The sequence below is a fragment of the Harpia harpyja genome, chromosome 9 (assembly GCF_026419915.1).
Source record: "Harpia harpyja isolate bHarHar1 chromosome 9, bHarHar1 primary haplotype, whole genome shotgun sequence".
Taxonomy (NCBI): domain Eukaryota; kingdom Metazoa; phylum Chordata; class Aves; order Accipitriformes; family Accipitridae; genus Harpia; species Harpia harpyja.
This window is the reverse complement of record NC_068948.1, coordinates 27295288-27314788: the sequence shown is the minus strand read 5'-3', so window position 1 is coordinate 27314788 and position 19501 is coordinate 27295288. Positions and strand designations below refer to the sequence as shown.

The 19501-nt window shown below is 68.2% G+C and overlaps 4 protein-coding genes across 11 annotated transcripts; all 4 read left to right on the top strand.

Moving 5' to 3' along the window:
• Positions 1–107: 107 nt before the first annotated feature.
• Positions 108–10424, top strand: SHC1 (SHC adaptor protein 1). 6 transcript variants are annotated; one of them, XM_052796936.1, is made up of 14 exons: positions 125–215; positions 2406–2494; positions 6282–6443; positions 6654–6724; positions 7035–7098; positions 7377–7496; positions 7958–8011; positions 8146–8197; positions 8380–8506; positions 8622–8790; positions 8998–9058; positions 9180–9347; positions 9440–9702; positions 9968–10424. In XM_052796936.1, exons 2-14 carry the CDS (start codon positions 2483–2485, stop codon positions 10094–10096), a joined length of 1452 nt encoding a protein of 483 aa, XP_052652896.1. In that variant the 5' UTR covers positions 125–215; positions 2406–2482; the 3' UTR covers positions 10097–10424. The 6 variants fall into 6 exon arrangements, with proteins under 6 accessions (XP_052652900.1, XP_052652896.1, XP_052652899.1 ...); XM_052796940.1 differs by lacking the exon at positions 2406–2494 and having other exon boundaries at positions 108–125; XM_052796939.1 differs by lacking the exon at positions 2406–2494.
• An 856-nt stretch (positions 10425–11280) lies between these two features.
• Positions 11281–13303, top strand: PYGO2 (pygopus family PHD finger 2). Its single transcript, XM_052797398.1, has 3 exons — positions 11281–11521; positions 11605–11654; positions 11727–13303. Exons 1-3 carry the CDS (start codon positions 11398–11400, stop codon positions 12813–12815), a joined length of 1263 nt encoding a protein of 420 aa, XP_052653358.1. The 5' UTR covers positions 11281–11397; the 3' UTR covers positions 12816–13303.
• Positions 13304–13443: 140 nt separating this feature from the next.
• Positions 13444–17140, top strand: PBXIP1 (PBX homeobox interacting protein 1). Of its 2 annotated transcripts, XM_052797396.1 has the most exons (10): positions 13444–13542; positions 14219–14297; positions 14423–14674; positions 14754–14898; positions 14991–15210; positions 15279–15298; positions 15396–15469; positions 15570–15695; positions 15801–16801; positions 16881–17140. In XM_052797396.1, the coding sequence occupies exons 2-10, from the start codon at positions 14238–14240 to the stop codon at positions 16936–16938; spliced, it is 1956 nt and encodes a 651-aa protein (XP_052653356.1). In that variant the 5' UTR covers positions 13444–13542; positions 14219–14237; the 3' UTR covers positions 16939–17140. The 2 variants fall into 2 exon arrangements, with proteins under 2 accessions (XP_052653356.1, XP_052653357.1); XM_052797397.1 differs by lacking the exon at positions 15279–15298 and having other exon boundaries at positions 14991–15206.
• Positions 17141–17801: 661 nt separating this feature from the next.
• On the top strand, positions 17802–19336 carry PMVK (phosphomevalonate kinase). 2 transcript variants are annotated; one of them, XM_052796608.1, is made up of 5 exons: positions 17802–17928; positions 18096–18159; positions 18502–18654; positions 18726–18855; positions 19074–19336. In XM_052796608.1, exons 1-5 carry the CDS (start codon positions 17846–17848, stop codon positions 19208–19210), a joined length of 567 nt encoding a protein of 188 aa, XP_052652568.1. In that variant the 5' UTR covers positions 17802–17845; the 3' UTR covers positions 19211–19336. The 2 variants fall into 2 exon arrangements, with proteins under 2 accessions (XP_052652568.1, XP_052652569.1); XM_052796609.1 differs by lacking the exon at positions 18096–18159 and having other exon boundaries at positions 17821–17928.
• The last annotated feature ends 165 nt before the right edge of the window (positions 19337–19501 follow it).

Below are 19501 nucleotides of genomic sequence, written 5' to 3'. Positions count from 1 at the left end.
CAGCGCTCGTACGGCGGGGCGGGACCGCGGCGCCTCTCCCCCGCGGGTCGGGTATGGCCCGCTATTGGCCCGCTCGTCACGTGACGGGGGCGCGGTGAGGCCGCGCTGGAGGGCGTGGGCCGGAAGTGAGTGGCGGCGCTGGAGGGGGGGCGGGCGGGGCGGGCGTCGCGGCCGCCTGGACCGGAGGAGACCGGCTCGAGACCCATGGTGCCCCGGTGAGCGCGCGGGGTGGGGGGGCCGCGGCGGGGTCGGCGCGGCCCGCGCAGTCCCGCGGAAGCGGCCGGGCCGTGCGGGCCCCGGCGGCCGCCAGGCCCCGGGCTCCCGGGGGCGGGCGAGGCCCCGCGGTGCCGTGCCGGGCCGTGCCCCGGGGAGCCCCCGCGGCGGCGGTGCCGCCGGGGCTGAGTCCTCCCCGCTCGCTGGCGCGCACTGCTCGCCGCCACTGCCTTGCGCGGAGCGACCGGGTTGTCCCGCTGCAACCGGCCCCGGGGCCCTGCGCTGCGGGGAGCCGGGCTGCCCTCCCCCGCTGCATCTGCGCGGGGGAGCCGAGTGGGGGGCTCGGGGCCCGGCGGGGCGGGCCCGGCCCCCTCCCCTGGGCGGCCCAGCCGGGGGCGGTGCCGGGCCGTGCCAGCTGCTCGGTCGCCTTCAGGGCCCGGGGTGGCTCTGGTGCCCTGGACCCTCCCCTGGTGTGGCGGCCGCTGTACGTGCCTGGAGCCGCTCGCTGGGCTCTGTCTCGGGTCACCCCGTCCCGGGTGCTCAGGACCGTGTGCTGGTGTGGTGCGCGGGAGTGAGGCCGGCTCCGGGGATGCTCCTGGGGCCTGGGGAAAAGCCCTGGACCCCAGACCGACATGACCCCCAGCAGGGATGGGGCACCAGCTGGGTTCGGAGGGATCCTTGTCCTCTATGGTGCCTGGGTGCGCTCTCCTGCCATCCTGCCTTCAGCCTGCCTGCGCTTTGATGCCTTGGAGGAAGGCAGGGGGAGAGTATCTGGAGAAGACCTGGCTGTTGTGGGCAGGGGTAGACATTCCTCCTTGCAGGCTTTTGCCTTCCCCCCGGCAGCGTGTTTTGTCCGTTCCTTGCAGGCTGTCCTTGCTTCTCCAGTTGAATCTCTCGGATAGGGTCACCTGCACTCTGCCCCGGCCCAGGGAGACCCTGGACGTGGGTCCTGAGGGAATGTGACCCGGGCACTGCCCGCCGGGTTGGTGCTGTGGATGCCTGTGGGCAAAGGGCAGCTCTCGGCAGCACTCCCCAGGGATGCCCTGGCCTTGGTCTGTTCCAGAGGGTTGAAGATGCCGTCTCTTCCCAGCTGAGCGGGGCATGAGGATCCACCTGTAGCCCTTTGGTGGAGGACCGCTGTGGCCAGGTCACTTGTACCCCTGGGAGCTGCGCGGGGTAGTGTCCCCTCCTTGGTGGGCACACAACTGGGTCCCATGGAGGCTTCGGTGAGGCTGAGCACCCGGGTCGGGGTCCTGATCCTCCTTCCCTGCTGCCAACTTCTGCTCCTGGTGTCCAAAGGGCCTCATCGCTGCCTTTGCTTGGTAGCAAGTGACCTGGCATGGTGCTGTCAGGCCCTGCCCAGGGCTGATCTGTGCCACTGTACTTGCTGAGCGGGGCCCTCCTTATCTCACTGCCTCCTGAGCTAATCACGTTAGCGCCCACGTGGGCTCCGGCACAGCCTTTGCAGGCCCCAGATAAGGGCACAGTTGCTGCAAGGAAGTAAATCGTGTTTGTTGCCCTGCGCTGCTCGGTGGCCTGGCCCCGACCACATTGTCTGGGCTGTGGGAGTGAGAAGGGCAGTGGCTCTGGAGCTGCTCCTGCTTCACTTGCCTTATTTTCTCCTCACAGAGCTTTCTCCCCCTCCTGGCTCCCCTCTCATAGCCTCTTTCCACAACTCCCTTCTTCACTGCTCCCCTGGTGAGGAGGGGGCCACAGCCCCAGGGGCTCTGCACATTCTTTTGCAGCGGGGTGCTAGCTGAGGGGGTGGCAGGTGGGCAGGAGAGGGAAGCTCTGCCCCTCTGGGCTGTCTCCTCTGGGCTGTCTCCGCTCTCCCTGCTTGTGTGTGGCCTCTGGGCACTGGTTTTGGGGCTGGGTAGGGATGGGCTCCGACACTTGTCTTGGGTCATGGAGAGACTCTCAGCCCTTGACACCATTTGCCGGTGTGGGCAAGGTCTGAGCAGAGCCAGGCTCAGCCTCGTGCTCCTATCCCAGCGCTGTCCTCCCTTGGATGGGAAGCAGGAGGCTTCCCTGGTGCTCTCACCCCTTGTGTTGGCAGTGTGTTGTATGGCTGCTACAGCCCTGTCTGCCTGTGGTCAGCGAGGAGGAGCAGGGTCTGCCTCTTGGCGCCAGGGCCACTGCCTCGGCGGTCCAGGGCAGGGCTGGCTAACTCCCTGTTTGTCCCCGAACCACAGGTCAGAGTGCCAGACGAGAGGGGCTGTGCGTTTCTGTTCCCTGCCCGGGGCCTGCCCTGCCCTGCCCTCCGCCGGCGATGGAGTATGTGGTAAGGACTTCGGTGGAGGGCTAGGTGGCTTCGGTGGTGGATCCTGCCTCCCCTCTCTCCCTGCTGGCAGGGCCCCAGCCTCCTCCCCAGGTCTCCGCTGGCATCTCCCAGCCCCTCTTCTGTGCGGCAGAGAGGTTGCACGCAGGAACATGTAGATGCTGTGTGATGCTGTTGTGATGTTCAGGGGAAAAAAAATCAGCTGTTGGCTGGATTTGAGTGTTTCTTTGCTTCTCCACTGTGGCCGCTGTCAGACCGAGGGGGTCTCCTGCCCCAGGCGAGGCGGGTACATGTGGCAGTGGCTGGTGTGCAGCTGCCTGCTCCTCGCTGTGATTTCTTGCCAAACCACTGGCGTGTTCCAGGTCTCTGACTCAGCTCCGAGTTTGTGTTTCCTGGGAGGATGTCGGGCGCTGACCTGGTAGCAGAGCCCCGAGCGTCCCCTCTCTGCTCTTCCTTGCCCCAGGCTGTGCACGAAGTCCCAGCCCCAGGCGCCCGAAAGTAGCCCACGTCCCTCTATCTCTCCCACGTGCGGGGAGGATCTGGCCCCTCTCCTTGCTGCCAGGGCACGAGACGTGTCCCCAGAGCTCCTCGGGGGCGGTTGTTCTGGCTGCTCTGCTCGTCCTCCGCTGCAGGGGCAGGAGCTCGCTGCTGGCCTGTCTGGCAAGGGGAAGGGCTGCTGCCTGCTGGATGGGGCTCAAGGGCTGCCTGTTCAGGCAGGGCTGTTGTTCCACGGCTCTGCACGCGTCTCAGTTTGCTTTCTGCACTCTGAACCTGCTGGGAAGGGGTCTCTGACACCCAGGGGTGGGCTCTGGGGCTGGGGGGGTCCGCGGCGGTGACACCTCTGGTCTCCAAGGGCTGGGAGCAGCAATACGTCTCCTCACCAGCCAGTGCAGGCTGGCAGGGTGACGTGGGCTGGCTGGCCTCGGGATGTTCTGATAAAATCAGAAATCATTCCATCTTATAAAAGCAGAGGCCTGTCTGAGCAGGGGGCTGCGGCTCCTGGGGTGTGCCAGCCCCTTGGTGCATGTTGGGGATGGCTGCTCCGAGCCCTGTTGCCTGTCTGGGCGACAGTCGGGGCCTGGGGTAGTGGGAAGGGGCTGAGGAGATCCCCCTGCCCCTGCGCAGTTCCCTCCTGCTCTTATCCCGGCAAGGCCCTGAGGAAGCATTGGGGCTCATGGAGCCCGTGGTGGGCATGTGGGGGGACCCCAGCCCCACATCTGCCAGCGGCCAGGCCCTCGTGGGCAAACCCCACTGCTTCATGCCCGTTCAATGCCGCCTAGCTGGGCTTCCCCCGACACAACCGGGGGCTGCGGCTGGCCCCTCGTGGGGCTGGCGGCTTCCTGGCTCCCTGGCCCCGGGCTTCCTGCTTTTCTTTAGAACTGCAGTGCTGCCGGCCACGGGAAGGTCACAGCACTGAGCGACTGGGGGGCCCCTGGTGGGGACGAGCGCTTCACAGGACGGCTGGTGCAGTCTCTGTGCCCGTGGGACCACCGCTGCTAGTGGCTGAGGTGGGGGCTGGTGGTCGCGGAGGCGGTGTGCGCGGCCGAGGCGATGCTCCGGCACCAGGAGGGGGGTGGGTGATGGACCTGCCGTTGTGAGCCACGGCCCCTTGCACCGTGCAGGAGGCTATTTCCAGCTCCGTCCTGGCTTCCATTTCCCTGTCCCTGTGGCGGTGTGCCAGCGTTTGGGAAGCAGGGTGGGCAGCCACCAGGGCTGAGCAGCGCCCGGCGGCGGGTCCAAGCAGGGAGAGCCCTTCCCTTAGGCTGGATTTACCTGGTTTTGGCTCTGTGGCTGGTTTTGCAGAGTGCCTGGTGCCTGGGAAGGCCCTGGGCCATGGTGGGTCAGAGGGGTTGGGTGCTGCGGGGCTGCCTGAAATCCCTGCTTCAGCCCACGGGAGGTGGAAGGGAGGAGAGCTCTTGCACCCCGGGGAGGCTGAGGTGGACGAGGCTGTGAAGAGCGGCGTGGGCGGTGCGGTTGGGTTGGCCCGAGGTCCCACTGGTGTGCCGGTGTGTCAAGGACAGGGGGAAGCAGTGGAGACTTGCCCCTGACACCCCTACCCACCGGTGGGGGCTCTGTCCAGCTCCCCATGGTAGAAAGGGCCGAGGATTGCCCCCTGGCATGCTCTCACTGCCTGCTCCTGCTAGCTCCGCCTGTGACCTTGATTCTTCTGCTCCAGATAGGCACTGGGTCCCCACCCCTCGCCAGGAGCCCCTCCTGCACTGCGCCCCAGCCCGCACGCAGCCCCCGCCGCGGGCAGAGCCTGCCCCGCCGCCTGTGAGTCAGCACGGCCCTTCCGATTAGCGGCAGCCCCTTCTCCTCTCCCGGGAGGAGTCACCGCTCAGTGCCGGCTGCGATGCGGGAAGGAGCAGCAGCAATTAGCAGCAGCCACCTCTCCTGCCGGCTCCCCACCGCGGCCGGGGGCCCGTGCTGAGCCCTGCCGACAGCCCACCTGTATCCTGCTCCTGGGCATCCTCCTCTTCCTCCCACCAGCCCTCCGGGCGAGATCCGTGCCCGGAGCTGTGCTCACGAAGGACTGGATGTCCTTGCATCCCAGGCAGCTGCAAGCACTGGCAGCATCTCACCATTGCAGCTCCCCTGGCTTCGGGTGCCGCTCCCCCCAGCAGAGCCTGGGGAGCCAACGACGGTTGCCTGCCGCTAGCACGTGGGTTGCGTAGTGCTGGCTGCCACAGAAGGACCTTGTTCGCTCCTGGACAGTGCTCGGAGTGGGGCTGGGCTGGGCTTGGATGCGCTCTGTGGCTGCCTTGTCTCAGGGCTTTAAATATTCATGCTTTTGATTTCCTCTTAGTGGCTGGCGACAGCAGGGCAGCGCAGGGGCTGAAGCGAGTCGGCTGGGGTGGAGGGCAGCCGTGCCAGACCCGGTGGTGAGGCAGAGGGGCTGGATCCGGCCTCAGCTGAAGACAATGGGATTTGTAGCTGGCCCGGTGCAGGAGCGACGTGGGGCTGTAGGGCTTGAGTACCTCCAGGCTGGGGGCCAAGTATGCTGAGGCCCCCCTCCCCATGCTGGCGGCTCCCTGGGGCGTCGCCACAGCCCCATTTTCCTCCCCGCCGCGGTGGGAGCGTGGGGTCGCTCTCTGTCTGGCCGTATCCGCGCATCCTTGCTGACGCCGATTGTGATCGATCAGCTGCAACGGCACAGAGCCGGGCAGCCCTTGGACCTGCTGCCTGGTGTCCTGGGGCCGGCTCTCCCTGCCAGCCATGCCAGGCTAGCGTGGACCTGGCGCAGAGCTCAGCCGAGGCTTCTGCTTGGGGGTGGCTTCCCAGTGGCTGCAGGTGCTCGGACTCTCCATGGGGCCCCCATGAGACCCGGCTGGCTGCCTCCACCCCGCTGCCAGACAGGACCGGACGGCCCTAGCCCTTCTTGCCTCTCTCCAGCATGGATCTCCTGCAGAAGAGCAAATACAGCCACCTGCGGAACGAGTCCGTCTCCTCTCTGGAGGAGGCTGTGGGGGGCGTGGGGGTCCCAGCCTCCCCGGTGGAGTCCCTCACAGGCACGCAGTCTCTGCCTGGCTCCCTGTCCTCCTCTTCCCTCGGCCCCACGGCACCTCTTGGAGAGTTCTCGCCCGAGTCAGAGGACAGCCCCACCACCCTCTGCTCCTTCTTCCCCAAAATGGCCAACCTGAAGCTCTCGAACCCCGCCAACCTGCTCAGCCTGCGGGGCTCCTTGGCCGGCAGCAGCCCGGGGGAGCCCGGCCCTGCAGGGATGCTGGAACTGGCACCGGGGGGGACTGCCGGCCCCGACTCAGCAGGACCTGTCACTGTCTGTTCCCAGGATATGAACAAGCTGAGCTGCGGGAAGAAGACGCGGGTGGAAGGCGGCCAGCTGGGGGGTGATGAATGGACCCGCCACGGCAGCTTCGTCAATAAGCCCACCCGTGGCTGGCTGCACCCGGATGACAAGGTCATGGGCCCTGGGGTCTCCTACCACGTCCGGGTGAGTGCTGGGGACTGGGGGGGCATGGGAAGGGTCATGATGGGGATTTGGGGACCTCCTGACATGCTCCTTGAGGGTGGCAGGTGGGCTGTGGGATTCCCGGGGAGGTCACCGCTGTGGAGCCGGAGGGCTTGGGGCCCCAGCCCCCTCCCCAGCTCCGTGGGGAGCAAACCCCAGGGCTGCCCAGGCTGACCCTGCTGTCTTCCCCAGTACATGGGCTGCGTGGAAGTCCTCCAGTCCATGAGGGCTTTGGATTTCAACACCAGGACGCAGGTCACCAGGTGAGCTCTGCCTCTCCCCACGGGCTGCCACTTTTGGGGCGGGGTGGGTCTGAGCCCTGCACAAGCCCCTGGTGGCATGTGGGGCTTTTGGTGGGGGCCAGGCTGCCTGCAGCCCCATCAAATACTAACACCAGCATGCTTCCCCCGCTTGAAGAGCCCTGGCCAGCGCTGCCCGAGGGCTTCCCATTTGTCACCCTGTCCCTTCTGCCTGTGCTGGTCCCCGCGTCCTTGGTCCCGTGGTCAGGGGGTCATGGGGGAATGGGGAGGGCAGGTGCTGGGGTGGACTGACATCCCACTGTGCTCCCTGCAGGGAGGCCATCGGGCTGGTGTGTGAGGCTGTGCCCGGTGCCAAGGGAGCTGTGCGGAGGAGGAAGGTGAGGCTGGGCTGGGGAGCTGCTGGGGGGAGCATGCTCAGCTGTCTCGGCATGGGGCCAAGGGCCAGATCCCAGCTCAGCTGGCCATGCCCAGGCTGGGCAGCCTGAGGCTCTGATCTCCCACCATGGCTCAGGCCAGCGGAGCTCAGCAGGAGCGGTGGTGAGGACGAGGTGCCCTGTCTCTGCTGTGGAGGGCAAGCAGGATGTGCCCTGTCCCCCCGCAGCCAGGCTGTGTCCAGCCTGGGGAGCCCCTTCCCCATGCTGCTGTTTGTCCCCAGCCCTGTGGCCGCTCCCTGAACTCCATCCTGGGCAAGAGCAACCTGAAGTTCGCCGGCATGCCCATCACCCTGACCATCTCCACCAGCAGCCTCAACCTCATGGCTTCTGACTGCAAGCAGGTGAGAGTGGGGAGGTGCCAGGGGCTGGGTGGCTGGCTTTAGACAAGCAGGAATCCTTGTGTCCCCCACCCCGGGCCCTGCTGGGGCAGGGGATGTCCCCAGCCTCCCTAAGGGATGACTGGGTGGGCTGTGTGACCTGCTGAGTGCCCAGCTCCCCCCAGTCCCTGAGGGTGAAGAGGTTGGAGCAATATCCTGCATGCTTGGCAGGATTTGTCCTGGAGACTGAGACCCAAATTCCCTGGCCTGGGGACAGGTCTCCTGGTTTTCACCCTGCTCCCAGTGGCCCTGTTGGTGTCCCAGCCCTTTTCCTGGTGGTCTGTGGCTCATAACCAGGGCTCCGGAGGCTCGTTAAGCCCCTGTGCCAGGCCAGCCCCAGGAGGAGTGTGACAGGCAGGAGGTGTTGCCTCTGGCTGGGCGCAGAGGAGCTCCTGGCTGCATCCGACGAACTCTCTGCCTTTCAGATCATTGCCAACCACCACATGCAGTCCATCTCTTTCGCTTCTGGGGGAGACCCGGTGAGTACACACGATCCCTGTCCATGCATGCCCTGCCCCATGCTAGGGATCAGTGCCTCTCCTGCCCTCTCCCCAAAGTCTCAGGCACCGCGTTCCCCGGCAGCCCCGTCTCACCACTGGTGTCTTGCCCGCAGGACACAGCCGAGTACGTCGCCTATGTTGCCAAAGATCCCGTCAATCAGAGAGGTGAGGCTGCTGCTGAGGGTGCTAAATGCCAGAGCCATTTCGTGGATGTTTAGACACAGCTCAGTGTGGTGGGGAGGCACTGGGTCCCCCGTGAGGAAGCTCTGGGGTGCATAGGGCAGGCTCGAGCGGTGGAGAACTTAACATTGGGGTTCCATGCTCCCATCCCACCATTCCCTCCCCAGCCTGCCATATCCTGGAGTGCCCTGAGGGCTTGGCGCAGGATGTGATCAGCACCATTGGGCAGGCCTTCGAGCTGCGGTTTAAGCAGTACCTGAAGAACCCCCCAAAGCTGGTGACACCACACGACAGGTAAGGGCAGGGCTGTGTGGGAAGGAGGAAGGTGAGAGGGTGTCTGAGATTGGTTTTGGAGAGGGGATGCAGTCCTGGCTGCTGTCAGCTGCTCATCTGTGCTGTGCCCTCCCAGGATGGCGGGGTTTGATGGCTCTGCCTGGGATGAGGAAGAGGAGGAACCAGCCCCAGATCACCAGTACTACAATGACTTCCCCGGCAAGGAGCCTCCCATCGGGGGGGTTGTGGACATGCGGCTGCGGGATGGGGCTGCTCAGACCCCCAATCACCTGGGGGCCACGCTGGTAAGGCTCTGGGTGCGTCCTTGTGGGGAGGCTCCATGTTACGAGGGAGATGCAGGGACCCCAATGGGACCATGGGCTCTTCGCTCAGGGTTATTCTGCCATGAGAGCCGTGGCACATGTCTCCCTGGCACCTCTAGCAGCCCAGGATGTTGGGAGTAGGAAGGGGTGGGGAGTGCAGTGGGGCTCACCCTCCACCTCTCCCTGCAGCCTGTCGGCCAGTCGTCTGGCGGGGAGTACGACCCCCGGAAGCAGCACACTCCTGCCCAAGGTAACACGACGGACGTGGCCAGTCCCCATCTGCTTTCTTTGACCCCAAGTGCTCCAGCAGTGGGCACTGGTGTTGGGGCCAAGGCAGGCTGGAGCCCTGCTGACCACAGTGCTCTTGGTAGCAGGGAGAGAGAAATACTTGGCTCCGGTGGGTGCATCCGGCCGCACAGACCTGTTTGATGACCCATCTTATGTCAACGTGCAGAACGTGGACAAGACACGCCAAGCGTCGGCCGCTGGCACCCCCGCAACCGCCAACGGCAGCACCCAGAGAGACCTCTTCGACATGAGTGAGTGGGACTGCGACTGCAGCCATGTCCGGGCTGGGGGTGGTTGGCGGCGAGGTCGGTCACAGTCCCCCCTGGCTCCTCTCTCCCCACAGAGCCCTTTGAAGATGCCCTGCGTGTCCCCCTGTCTGTGCCCATGGGGCTGCCCCCTGCCCAGGTGGTGGCCTCCATAGAGGAGCAGCTGAGACGGGAGCCGTGGTACCATGGGAAGATGAACCGCAAGGAGGCCGAGAAGCTGCTGAAGGTGAACGGAGACTTCCTGGTGCGAGAAAGCACCACCACCCCGGGCCAGTACGTGCTGACCGGCTTGCAGGGTGGGCAGCCCAAGCATCTGCTACTCGTCGATCCTGAGGGAGTGGTGAGTCCATATAACGCCCTGAGGACAGAGCTTGGCACAGCTTGGGGGGGCCCTGGGGGTTACAAGAGCCACCAGGGCATCGGGCTTCCCTGTCACTCCTTGGGGGAGATGCCTCTGGGCTGGCTTGGGGGATGGTGAGGGCCTGGTGGAGCGTGGGGGTGAGGGGTGCTCCCCTCCAGTTGGTGCTAAGGCCATGGAGGCTGGTGGCTTTGGCCTCCCGCAGCCATCAGCAGCCTCCCGAGTGCCCCTTCCCTGGCTCCCCCAGGTGCGGACGAAAGACCACCGCTTTGAGAGTGTCAGTCACCTCATCAGCTACCACATGGACAATCACCTACCCATCATCTCGGCTGGCAGCGAGATGTGCCTGCAGCAGCCCGTGGAGAGGAGACTCTGAGTGCTTGGGGGGCCCCGGTGCACAGCCCCCCAGCCCTGCTCCCTGCCCCTGGGAGCCCTCGGACTCTGCCTGGGACTGAGCATGGACTTGGCCAGGGACGGGGCCTGTCCCCCTCTGCCAGGTGGAGCTGGTGGCCGTGGTGGCTGCGGGCAGCATGGTGTGAGCTGCCTGCAGCATGGGGGGCTGTTCTTGCCAAAGCCCCTGCCTCCCCCCAGCTCCAGCCTTTGCACAGCAGCTCAGCTCCTACCAAAACCCGGCCCTGCTGCCGTGCTGCAGCTGCTCTCTGGCGTGGGCATGGGCTCAGGGCTGGTGGAATCGAGCCCCCCCCCCCCCCTCTGCCGCGAGACGGTGGACAGCCCAGCATCGTCCCCTGCCCACAGGCCACGGAGGGGGGCTGGAGGGGGGTCTGCTCCCCCAAGCACAAGGCCCGGCCAGCCCTGCCACCCACCGTACCCGATCACTTTACGTGTTAACTCTGTGCCTTGACCCCGCAGGTCCCACACTCTTATGCAATGCCGCGGGGCAGGGGGCCGGGGACAGGACCCCCCCCCGTGCTCCCAGCTCCCGCCGTGCCCCTTCCTGGGACGTGCTCCTCTGCACCCCCTCCCTGCCTGCCGCCCCCCCCCCCCCCCCCGGCGTCCCGGCTGGCTACGGCCGGCTCCGGCAGCCCCGGGGGGGGGTGGCAGGAGCGTCGTTCCCCCCTCCCCTTGCATGCACGGTCTTACTCCCCTCCCCAAGCCAAAGCGCAGCCCTGCCCCTCGCAGCCCCGCCCCGCCGCCCCCCCCCCGGGCCCCGCTATACCAAAGGAACCGGCGGTTGGTATTAAAGTTGGTATTTCTCTAGGCCCTGGCTGGTGTGAGGGGGGGGGGGGGGGAACACCGGGGGGGGTGGGCGAGCACCGGGCACACGGCCTCTCCTGGCGCCGGCGTCGCCCCCTCGGTGGGCACATGGTTCCTTCGACTCCCTTCTTTCCCCTCCCGGGCCTTACACATGGTCCGTGCCGCTCTGCTTTACAGCGCCCCCGCGTCATGTAGTTGGTTGGTCCGCTCCGCCCCCCCTCCCCCCCCCCCAGGGCCTGGCTTATGGTTCGTCGCGTTATAACACACCCCTCTGCCGGCGCTGCACTTGGTCTGCCCTGACCCCCGCTCCCAGCCAGACGCGTGGTGGTCGCTTCCCGGGCACCCTCGTCCCGCCCCGCGCGCGGTGATTGGCTCCGCGCGGCGTCTGGTTCCGGTTCCGGTGGGGTACGCCGTGGGGCGGAGCGGCGGCGGGCCCATGGCGCCGGGCCGGCTGTGAGGGCCATGGCGGCCCCACACGCGGAGAAGCTGGAGGGCGGCGTCCCGGCCCCGCCGCCCCCGCCGGGGCCTCCGCACCCCGCGGGTAGCGCCGCCGCCGGCGGGCCCGGCCGGAAGCAGGGGAAGGCAGGTGAGCGCTGGCGGGCGGACGGGCGGGCGGGCGTGGGGGGGGAGCCCCGGCTGCGGCTGACGCGGCCCCGCTTGTCCCCGCAGGGCTGCAGATGAAGAGCCCCGAGAAAAAGCGGCGCAAGTCCAACACGCAGGTAGGGCCGGGCGGCGGGGCTGGGGCCGGGGCCGGGGGGGCCGCAGCCCTGACTGGTGCCTTCTCCCCACAGGGCCCCGCCTACTCCCACCTCTCGGAGTTCGCCCCGCCGCCCACCCCCATGGTGGACCACCTGGTGGCCTCCAACCCCTTCGAGGATGATTTTGGGGCCCCCAAGGTGGGCGCGGCCCCTGCCCCCTTCCTGGGCAGCCCCGTGCCTTTCGGCAGCTTCCGCGTCCAGGGGGGGATGTCACCGCAGGTGCCCCCCGGTTACGGTGGAGGCCCCCAGTCCCTGCGGAGGCAGCCCCCCCCCTTCGCCCCCGGGCAGATGGGCCCGGCCTTCAGCATGCCCCCCCAGAACCCCGGCTATGTCCAGCCCGGGGGCATGGGCTTCCCGGGGCAGCCCTTCAGCCAGCCCCTCCAGCCCCTCGGACAGAACTTCAGCCCCCCCGCGGGGCAGCTCCTGCAGGGGCCCGTCGGGGGCTTCGGGCCCATGATTTCCCCCACCGTGGGGCAGCCCCCCCGGGGAGACATGGGCCCCGGGCCAGCCCTCAACCCCCCCGGGGGACCAGCGGCCTCCCAGCGCTTCAGCCAACCTGGCAACCTCTTTGGACAGTCGCCCATGCAGCGCCCAGGGCAGAACGTGCCCCCCCTGCCCCCCACCGCCAGCCCCTTCCCCGGGGCTGACCCCAGCTTCCCTGCTGGCGGTGAGGAGGGGGGCAAGAACCTCAACCCCACCCCCAGCACCTTCGCCCAGGAGCAGCACTCGGGCTCCCCCGCCACCGTCAACGGGGCGCAGCCCGGTTTCACCCCAGGCAGCAGCAGCCGCGGTGCTGGCACCCCGGAGACCAACAGCCTCCCACCACCCCCACCCGGTAAGGCAGCCGGCAGTTCAGGGCACCAGCCACCGCCGGGGCTGGTGTACCCCTGCGGGGCTTGTCGCAACGAGGTGAATGACGACCAGGATGCCATCTTGTGCGAGGCCTCCTGCCAGAAGTGGTTCCACCGGGAGTGCACAGGGATGACGGAGAATGCCTATGGGCTGCTCACCACCGAGGCCTCTGCTGTCTGGGCCTGTGACTTCTGCCTGAAGACCAAGGAGATCCAGTCGGTCTACGTCCGGGAGGGCCTGGGACAGCTGGTGGCTGCCAACGACGGCTGAGCTGCTTTCCCACCGCCACCAGCAGCTTCCCCTGCCGATTTAGGACCAAACCCCCTTTTTTTGTAGCTGCTGCTGCCGCCGCTGCCACCCCCACCACCAGCCAGAGAGATGGTGCCAGGCACCGGCTGTGGCTCCACCAGCTGCCACTGGGACCCGGGCCAGTGCTGGCTGTGCCATCGCCAGCCCTTTGCTGCGGGGGGGCTGCAGCCCCGGTGCACTGGCCTGCGGGGGCTGAGGCTCCCCGGTGCCCCCCCAGCTCTGCCTGATGGGGTCAGTGCCCTTGGAGGGTGTGTGTGTGTTTGCGTGATCCGGTCCCCACCGCCATCCACGACTTCCCCCGGGGCTGTGCAGCGGTCCCGGTGTCCCTTCCACATGCTTGGGGCAGTCCCGCTGCCCGGGACAGTCCTGGTGCCCCCCCCCCCGCCCCCCTCTTTTAGCCGATCGTTAATGGAAACTTTTGTACCGTCGCTATAAAACTCTGAAACCCGTGTCTCAGTGTCTTTCTCCGCTCCCGCCGGGGCGGGGGGGGGTGTCCGGTACCGGGGGTGGGGGGTGTCCGGTACCGGAGGGGCCCCACGTGCCCACCCCGGGCCATCCCATTGGTCTGTCGCCGCCACCGCCCGTCCACATTGGCTGTTCGCGTCACGTGCGTGCCCCTTCCCGAGGGCGGCGACCGGCACCGCGGAAAGTTCCCGGGGGAAGGGACCGTGGCCGGCAGCGGCAGCAGGTACCGCCCGGTTCCTCCCGGCCCCGGGGGCCGCCGCGGCGGAGTCCGCTTCCCCGGGCGGGGTCCGGGGACCCCGGGCCGGGGGTTGCGCAGCGGGCGCGGCTTGAACGGGCACAGCCCGGTGCCGAGGTCGCAGGGGCGGGGAGGGAGGGGGTGTCACCGTGCGGGGCTGGTTCCGGGTACCTGGGGGGGGCGGGGGCTGCTCGAGGTCCCGGTACCGCCGCTGTCCTGCGGCACCCCGGTGTCCCCATGCCGGGCCCCGCGTCCCCCGTCCACCTGTCGGGCAGCATCACCCGGCTAAAAATACCCGCGGCGGCAGCTGGGGGCGGGGGGGGGGAGGGGCCGGTTTTCCTGGGGCGGCCGGTCCTTCGGCCGCGGCTGCTCCCTGCAGCAGCCGGGGGTCCCCCGGCGTGGGCAGGGTTTGGGGAGTGGGGACCGCAACTCTCCCGGTCAAATCCCGGCGGTGCTGGGAGCTGGGTCGTGTCCTTCTGTCTGTGTCTCCATCCCTCTGTCTGTCCCTCTGTCTGTCCCTCCATCCATCCCTCCGTCTGTCTGTCTCCATCCCTTTGTCCATCTCTCCATCTGTCCCTCCATCCATCCCTACTTCTGTCTCTCTGTCCCTCCATCCCTCCACCCGTCCCTCTGTCTGTCCCTCCATCCGTCCGTCTCCTTGCAGGTGGCTCTGGGCTGTCCCCATGGCAGAGAAAACAGCCTCCCGGGTCTCGGACCACAGCTGGGTGCTGGCGGGCGGCGAGGTGAGGGCTGAAGACACCCCAGGGCAGCACCCACGGCCTGCCTGGAGCTGCGGGCAGGGCTGCGGGTAGAGGGAGGCAGATGAGGCTTGAGGCCGAAGGTGCCACCCGCCCCCCCCTTCTCCCAGGGTCTGCCTGTCGACACGGTGGTTCCAGAGCAGGATTTGGCCTCCCACGGGGCTGAGGTTGAGGAGCTGGAGGAGGAGGAAGGCACCCAGGACACCATCACAGGCAGGCGGCAGCCGTGGGGACAGGGCAGACCTGGTGTTCCCCTGTGCTGCTGGCTCACCGCCGCTCTCTGCCTCTCCCCAGCCGTGGCTGCCAATGGCACAGCCGCCTTCCCCGGCCAGACCCAGCACCCAGAGAGCAGCGGGCTGGGGGTAAGCCCGGGAGCAGGGAGGGGCTGGGGTCCTGCTCCCCCCATGGGGACGTGTGACACCTCAGTGCCTGTGCCTGCAGGACCTGGAGGAGTGTTGGGACTCCAGGGCCGGGGCGGTGCCCGCCCCAGATGGCTCCACAGAGCCCGGCGTGCCGGATGGCAACGAGCAGGAGGAGCCCGATGCCGAGGCTGAGCCGGGACCCTGCCCTGACAACCCCATAGCAGGTCAGGCCCTCGCAGGGGACTGGCCGGGGGGGGTCCATGCTGGCAGTGCCAGGGTGCAGACCCTCCCTGGAGGTCCCCCCATCCCTCCCCAGGGCCACCAACAGAGGAGGGGAGCTGCACCAGCAGTGACGATGATGTGGAGGGGCTGCGACGACGGCAGGGCCGCGAGCCCTGTCCTGGGCCCGCCCCTCCCATGCCTGCCCTGCACCAAGGGACACCGGATGCCGGTGATGGGGACGGGCTCAGTATGAGCAAGTACCTGCTGGGTGCCTTGGCACTGGTGGCTGTGGGGCTGCTGATTGTCTCCGGTGAGTGAGGGTCCCAGGGGCAGGGCAGGGGTCTCGGTGTCCCCCTCATTGTCCCTTCCTCTCCCCAGGTAGCATCTACGACCCGGCAGATGGTGAGCATGGGGGACTGTCCTGCCTGGGCAGGGTACAGCCCCGTGGCAGCCTGGACATTCAGCCATGGTCAGATGTCCCTGACTGGTTCCTCTCCAGGTCCCATGGAGAACGTGGTGAGCTGGGATGTGGCAGCCGGGGAGCAGGAGTTGCCGCTGCCCACCGATGGCAATGTACGGAGGGGGTCTGCAGTGGGGCTCAGCCCCTCTGAGCTGGCCAAGGGGAAGCAGCGTCCCCAGCCCCCCCGGGGCTCCCATCCTTCCTCTCCCCCAGGACTCGCAGCAGAAGGCCCCCTCATCAGATGCTGGGGACCCCCAGAGCATGCAGCCCGTGAGCCTTCTCCTGGACAAGCTGGCCAAGGAGAACCAGGAGATCCAGCTCATGCAGGCAGAGCTGCAGGTGGGTGAGCGTGGTCATGCCTGGGGAAGCCAGGTGCCATGTCCCGGCGCTGCTCTCCCACTCCAACTTCGCTCACAGCCCCCCCACTCCCTCCCCCTGCCCCAGGCCCACAAGGAAGAGCTGCACGCCTTGCTGCGGAAGAGCAAGGGTGAGCCGGTGGCGGCAGGGGCGCAGCAGCAGAGCCTTGCCGCGGAGAATGCGCAGCTGCATGTGGCACTGGAGCAGGAGGCCGCCGCTCTCCGTGACACCCAGGCTGAGCTGCAGCACCTGCGAGCTGTGGGGGCACCGGGCAGCCCCCAGGCTGGGGAGCCGGCGGCAGAGCAGCCCCCCAGCACGGGTGCCTCAGCCCATGGTGAGGATGCAGCACGGTGCGAGGGTGCCTGGCGGCACAGCTGGCTGGCTTCAGTGCGGCAGGAGCTGGTGGGTGCCCTGGAGCGGGCGCGGGGCCCCGGGGGTCTTGAGGGGCTCGTGGAGGAGCTGAGCGCGCTGGAGCAGCGCCTGGGCCAGGAGCTGGAGGCGGCCGAGCCCTTCCCTGGGCCCTGGAAGAAGCCCTTCAAGGCAGAGAAGGAGAGCAGGCGGCACAAGCGGCATGGTGCCGGGGGGGGGCCCCACAAGTGGGAGAGGAGGGAGCAGACCAAACCCCACAGGCCTGGGAAGGACCCCCGACCCCCCCGGGAGCACAAGCCAGGGAAAGCCTGGGGGAAGTCGTCTCACGGCCCCCCCCAGCGCGTACCCCGCGAGCTGCCCCCTCTCAGCTGGTACCAGGCACCCCAGGGCTGCTCGGGGGTGGCCGACTGCGCCCGCAAGGAGGGCCAGGAGGTGCTGGGGGCTGCGCTGAAGCCGGTACAGAAGGCAGAGTTCCTGCAGCTGCTGGAGGGCTTCATGGGGCGGCTGGGGTGGGGGGGGCACTTTGGGGGGCTGGCGGCACGGCTGGACGGCGCCTTCGGGGCCGACAGCACCTTCGTCCACGACCGCCTGCGCTTCGTCGACTTCGTGGATGACGTGGAGGAGCTGCTGGAGGAGGTGGCGCGGCAGGAGCGAGGCAACGAGGAGGCGGCCGACGGTTTCGAGGAGTATGTGCTGCGGCATTACGCCGGGGACAGGGGGTGAGCCAGGGCGGGCGGTGCCAGGGGGTTCTGAGGGGCCGAGCCCTGGCACCCCATCACGGCCCCCCTTCTCTTGCAGTGCTGCTGGGAAGGAGCAGGGCCGGAAAGCCACGCGGCAGCACAGCACGGGGGGGTAGAGCCATGGGGGGCAACGCCTTAGTGTGCTGGGGCGGCTGCCCCACTGCAAGCCTTCGTCCAGCACCCGCAGGCAAGGGCTCCCCACGGGCCGTTTTTGGGGGACCCGGAGGCTGCCGTCACACCCCACAGGGCCGGGTCCCCGACAGAACGTGCTGTGTGATGCTGCACTGTCACCCCACAATAAAGTCACCGCTGGGCTGAGCTGTGTGGGTGTGGGGAAAAAGGGCGGACGGGGACGGGAAAGGGGGTGCTGGGGGGAGAACGGGGGGGTGGGGGAAAGACTGCTGGGGGAATGGGGGGTGCTAGGGGAACAGGGGTGCAGGTGGAAAGTGGGGTGCTGGGGGGAATGGGGGTTGCAGGTGGAAAGTGGGGTGATGGGGGAACAGGGGGAGGGGGTGTTGGGGGAACGGGGGTGCAGGTGGAAAGTGGGGTGCTGGGGGAACAGGGGGAGGGGGTGTTGGGGGAACGGGGGTGCAGGTGGAAAGTGGGGTGCTGGGGGAAAGGGGGGTTCAGAGGAGGAACAGGGCATGCTTGGAGGAAAGGGGGGAGCTGGGGAAGGGGTGTGCAGGGGGGAGGAGGGGGTGCTGGGGCGGGGCCAGGGTCGCGCCGTGTGCCCACGGGGTTTCGGGGTACCCCCTCCCACCCCCCCGCTACGGTGCGCGGCGCTGCGCCGGCCCCGCCCTGCAGGGGGCGCCGTGAGGCGGGCGCCCCGCCGGAGGGGTGGAGTCAGCGGCGCCGCGCCCCGCCCCGCCCCCTTCCTCGGGCCGTACCACTGGGCTCCCCCGCGAGGGGGGGAAGGTCCACGGGGAAGGGGGTGAGGGGGTGGGGCGGGGCCAGTCCGGGTCGGGCTCCCTCGCGCGGAGGGCGTGGCCGAGGGTGGGGCGGAGGGCGTGGCCGGGCGGGCGGATGGCGGCGCCGCGCGCGGTGGTGCTGCTGAGCGGGAAGAGGAAGTCGGGGAAGGACTTCGTGGCTGAGGAGCTCCGGAGCCGGTACCGGGGGCGGGGCCGGCACCGGGGGGCGGGGAGGACGGGACCTGCCCGGGTGGAGCCGGCTGGGCCCGGTGCCGGTGCCGGTGCCGGTGCTGGTGCTGGTGCTGGTGCCGGTGCCGGTCCTGGTCCTGGTCCCAGTGCCGGTGCCGCTGACTGCTCTCCTGCAGGCTGGGCCCTGACGTGTGCACCGTTCTGCGCCTCTCTGGGCCCCTCAAGGAGCAATATGCCAAGGTACCCCGGCCCTGCCACGCCCTGCCACGCCCTGCCACGCCCTGCTGCGAGGTGCCATGCCATGCCGCGCCACGCCGCGCCCAGCAGTGCCATGCTGTGCCGAGCTGCACCACACTGTGCTATGCCGCACCATGCTGCACCACATCATGCCATGCCACGCTGTGTCGTGCCGTGCTGAGCCATGGCGTGCTGCACCAAGCCTTGCTGTGCTGTGCCATGCAGCACCAAGCCTTGCCGTGCCATGCCGTGCTGCACCAATCCTTGCTGTGCTGTGCCGTGCCGCGCTGCGCCACACCATGCCCCATAGCACAGGCCGTGCCTGCTGACCCCCTCTCCCCGCAGGAGCATGGCCTGGACTTCCAGCGGCTCCTGGACGCCAGTGCCTACAAGGAGATGTACCGGCAGGACATGATCCGCTGGGGCGAGGAGAAGCGCCGTGCTGACCCCGGCTTCTTCTGCAGGACAGCGGTGGAGGGGGCAGCACAGCCGGTGTGGGTGAGCGGTGGGGGGGACACAGGGGGTGCGGGGGGCGCAGGGTGGGTGCTGACGGAGCCCCTGCTGCGCAGGTGGTGAGCGACACGCGCCGCCTCTCGGACGTGGAGTGGTTCCGGGATGTCTACGGTGACGTGGTGCAGACTGTGCGGGTGGTGGCCACTGAGGAGACGAGGAAGAGGAGGAACTGGGTCTTTGTCACCGGTGAGCGAGCGAGCGGTGCTTCCCCGTGCACGCTGCCAAACCCGGGGCTGCGCTGGCACCACAGCTGCCCCACAGGCACGGCTCTGCCGCCTCCACTGCCATCCCCTGGCTGTGGGAGCTGGCGGTTTTGGGTAAAGCCCCCCAGCCCCAGGAGGACGGATGGACGGATGGATCCTGACCCACCTTGGGGGCCTCACCTGGGCTCTGCTCGTCCCCAGGGGTGGATGACGCCGAGTCTGAGTGCGGTCTGGACCAGGGAGTGGCCTTTGACTGGGTGATCACCAACGACGGGGATGAGCGGTCCCTGGACGAGCAGCTGGAGATGCTGCTGCGGTCGCTCCACGGTCGGCTATAGCTCGGTGACCCTCTGCCGGAGTTTGGGGACAGTGTTCCCCACCTGGCCTCACGGCATCCCCCCTTCTGCCTCGTGCAGGCCCTCCTTGCCCTGCAAATAAAGCTCCGACATGGAGAACCGCTGCCACCATGGGTCTGTGTCTCATTTCCCTGGGGGGGACACCTTCATATGGGGCTGGGGGACACGAGCGATGCCCCTCTGGCTGTGCCCCTGCCCCCCGGGTGGGTTCCCCAGCTTTGGCGGGGGCAGAGGTGCAGTCTAATTCCCGCTGCTGGAGTGGGGGTTGCCAGC